Below are 3526 nucleotides of genomic sequence, written 5' to 3'. Positions count from 1 at the left end.
GGGGGGGGGGGGACAAGGGGGTGAAAGACCCCTCCCAAAGGGGATGTGACACCCCCCCGATCCCTCCATCCACCACCCCAAGATAAGAGGAGCTGGGATGCTTGGGGGATGCAGAGGGTGACCCCCAGCCCCTCTGAGACCCCCCCAGCCCCGAATCGTGACACCTACCGGAGCAAATCTCCTGGGCATGGGCACGGGGGGCACCTTGCTCAGCACAGCAGGGTCCTCGGGGCCACCAGGGTTCTGGGGGGACACGGCTGACCCCGCTTTGCCCACCACGCCGCTGATGCGCCGGTACGAGCGGGTGCTCTCCGAGCTGCAGGGGACAGTGGTGACAGTGTCACCCCCTCCCTCTCTGCTGGTGTCTCCCCTCCCCACTGGTGTCTCCCCTCCCCACTGGTGTCTCCCCTCCCCATCCCTCTTTTCCACAAGGTCTCAGTGGGGTCAGGGCCCCCCCCCCTCCATGGGACCCAAGAGACCGGGGTGCCACCCACAGCCTGTTGAGGGACAAGGGCCGCAGCACCCATCCTCCCTCCAAAAAGATTTCCAAAAAGAGAGAAAAAAAATCATGTATTTGACAACTTGCAGGGGGCGTCCTGGTCTTGGGTGTCACCCCCTCCAAAAAGATTTCCAAAAAGAGAGAAAAAAAATCATGTATTTGACAGCTTGCAGGGGGTGTCCCGGTCTTGGGTGTCCCCCCCTCCAAAAAGATTTCCAAAAAGAGAGAAAAAAATCATGTATTTGACAACTTGCAGGGGGCGTCCTGGTCTTGGGTGTCACCCCCTCCAAAAAGATTTCCAAAAAGAGAGAAAAAAATCATGTATTTGACAACTTGCAGGGGGTGTCCCGGTCTGGGTATCCCCCCCAAAATAATCTGTCACCTTCTCCAAGGACAACCCAACCCTCCTGCCGTTGTCTTTGTCCCCTCCTGCATCCCAGGGCCAGCAGCAACTCCCTTGGGGACTTCAGCTCAGGGTGGGGACCCCCTTTGCCCCCCCCACCAAGGGACAATTTGGGGTTCCCCACACGCAGGGGAGGGACACACAACCCAGCAAGGGTTGAAGTTGACTCGCCAGCACCACGCAATGACGGGGGGCCATGGGGGGGGCCGGTGCTGGCGGCGGAGGGGAGGCTGCGCGATGCCGGAGCCTCCATCGTCCCGGAGAAATGTGGCTCCGACGCCTGCCGGGGGAGCTCGGGGCGCTCTGGGGAGGGGGGGACACACACGATGGGGACAATAGATAAGGGATGAGCTAGGGATGTGATCTACCTGGACTTCTGTAAGGCTGTGTCCCACCACAACATAGAATCATAGAATGGTCTAGGTTGGAAGAGATCCTTGGGATCATCGAGTCCAACCATCTCCCCTACTCTACAAAGTCCTCCCCTACACCATGTCCCTCAGCACTGCATCTAAACGGCCCTTAAACACATTCAGGGATGGGGACTCCACCCCCTCCCTGGGCAGCCTGTTCCAATGCCCGACCACTCTTTTGGTGAAAAATTGTTTCCTAATGTTCAATCTAAACCCACCCTGTTGGAGCTTGAAGCCATCCTGCTGGCCAAACTGGAGGGGCACGGATGTGATGGGTGGACTGTTCAGTGGACAAGGAACTGGCTGGATGGTGGCATCCAGAGGGGGATACTCAATGGCTCGAAGTCCAGATGGAGAGTGGTGACAAGTAGTGTCCCTCAAGGGTCCCTAAACCCACCCTGTTGGAGCTTGAAGCCATCCTGCTGGCCAAACTGGAGGGGCACGGATGTGATGGGTGGACTGTTCAGTGGACAAGGAACTGGCTGGATGGTGGCATCCAGAGGGGGATACTCAATGGCTCGAAGTCCAGATGGAGAGTGGTGACAAGTAGTGTCCCTCAAGGGTCCATACTGTTTAACATTTTTATCAATAATATAGACAGGGGGATTAAAGGCACCGTCAGCAAGTTTGCAGAGACACCAAGTTATGTGGTCTTGTCTATACACCAGAGGGATGGGATGTCATCCAGAAGGACCTGGACAGGCTGGAGAGGTGGGCCCAGGTGAACCTCATGAGGTTCAACAAGACCAAGTGCAAGGTTCTGCACCCGCGCCAGAACAATCCTCACCATCAGTACAGACTTGGGGGGTGAGGTCTTAGAAAGCAGCCCTGAGGAAAGGGACTTGGGGGTGCTGGTGGACAAGAAGCTGGACATGAGCAGGCAGTGGGCACTTGCAGCCCAGAAGGACAATCCCATCCTGGGCTGCATCAAAAGAAGTGTTGCCAGCAGGTCCAGAGAGGGGATTCTTCTGTTTTACTCTGCTCTGGTGAGGCCTCACCTGGAGTATTGTGTGCAGGTCGGGAGCCCTCAATATAGGAAAGATATGGACCTGATGGAGAGGGTCCAGAGGAGGGCCACAAGGATGATCAGGGGGTTGGAGCACCTCTGCTCCGAGGACAGGCTGAGGGAGCTGGGGTTGTTCAGCCTGGAGAAGAGGAGGCTCCGGGGAGACCTAATAGCAGCCTTCCAGTACCTGAGGGGGCTACAGGAAGGCTGGGGAGAGCCTGTTTACAAAGGCCTGTAGTGACAGGACGAGGGGCAATGGCTTCAAGCTGGAGGGGAACAGCTTTAGACTGGAGATGAGGAGAGGGTTCTTCACTGTGAGGGTGGTGGAGCACTGGAACAGGTTGCCCAGGGAGGTGGTTGAGGCCCCATCCCTGGAGATATTCAAGGTGAGGCCCAACGAGGCCCTGGGCAACCTGGTCTAGTTGGGGGTGTCCCTGCTGACTGCGGGGGGGTCGGTTTAGATGACCTTTGGAGGTCCCTTCCATCCCCAACCATTCTACGATTCTATGAATAAAGGGACAGCCCCACCATGGGTGACCCCCCCATCCCTCCCCAAACCCCGACTCACCGGTGGGGCTGTGGCCAGGTTTGGGGCGGCAGCCGCCCCGCGTGGGGTTTTTGAGGGGCAGTGGTGGGGGGATCTCCTCGCTGTGGGCCCGGCGGGGCGCGGGGCGGGAGGGCACCAGGATGCTCTCGTAGGTCTTGTTGGTGATGTCCATCCCCCCCATGCAGCTCCAGCGGGTCTGGGGACAGGCCGGGGGGGGGCTGGCGGCCAGCGGTGACGTGCCCTTGAAGGAGCGCTGGAGGGGGCTCACCTGGGGACAGACAGAATCACAGAATTACAGAATCTTCTAGGTTGGAAGGGACATTAAAGATCATCTTGTCCAACCGTCAACCTAACTGACAAAAATAGACACCCACACAACAAACAAGGAGCATCATCACTAAACCAGACCTCCCAGCACTTCATCAACCCCTCTTTTGAACACCTCCAGGGATGGGGCCTCCACCACCTCCCTGGGCAGCCCATTCCAATGGCTGAGAACCCTTTCAGTGAAAAAAAATTTCCTAATATCCAGCCTGAACCTCCCCTGGTGCAACTTGAGGCCATTTCCTCTCGTCCTGTCGCCTGGGACTTGGGAGAAGAGACCAACCCCCCCCTCTCTACACCCTCCTTTCAGGGAGTTGTAGAGAGCAATAAGGTC

The 3526-nt window shown here is 57.6% G+C and overlaps 1 protein-coding gene across 1 annotated transcript in view; it reads right to left on the bottom strand.

The window, feature by feature from the left end:
* Window positions 1–3526, bottom strand: part of ASAP3 (ArfGAP with SH3 domain, ankyrin repeat and PH domain 3) — a gene marked incomplete at its 5' end in the record, with an annotated part of 17417 nt that overhangs the window by 774 nt on the left and 13117 nt on the right. Inside the window, 3 exons of the mRNA XM_014959765.1 lie at window positions 169–316; window positions 1049–1205; window positions 2890–3136. Coding sequence (XP_014815251.1) covers window positions 169–316; window positions 1049–1205; window positions 2890–3136 — 552 coding nt within the window. The remainder of the gene's footprint in view (window positions 1–168; window positions 317–1048; window positions 1206–2889; window positions 3137–3526) is intronic.

This window comes from Calidris pugnax, unplaced genomic scaffold (genome assembly GCF_001431845.1).
Source record: "Calidris pugnax isolate Ruff unplaced genomic scaffold, ASM143184v1 scaffold402, whole genome shotgun sequence".
Classification (NCBI taxonomy): domain Eukaryota; kingdom Metazoa; phylum Chordata; class Aves; order Charadriiformes; family Scolopacidae; genus Calidris; species Calidris pugnax.
The sequence above is the reverse complement of the archived record's forward strand: the minus strand, read 5'-3'. Positions and strand labels throughout refer to the sequence as shown.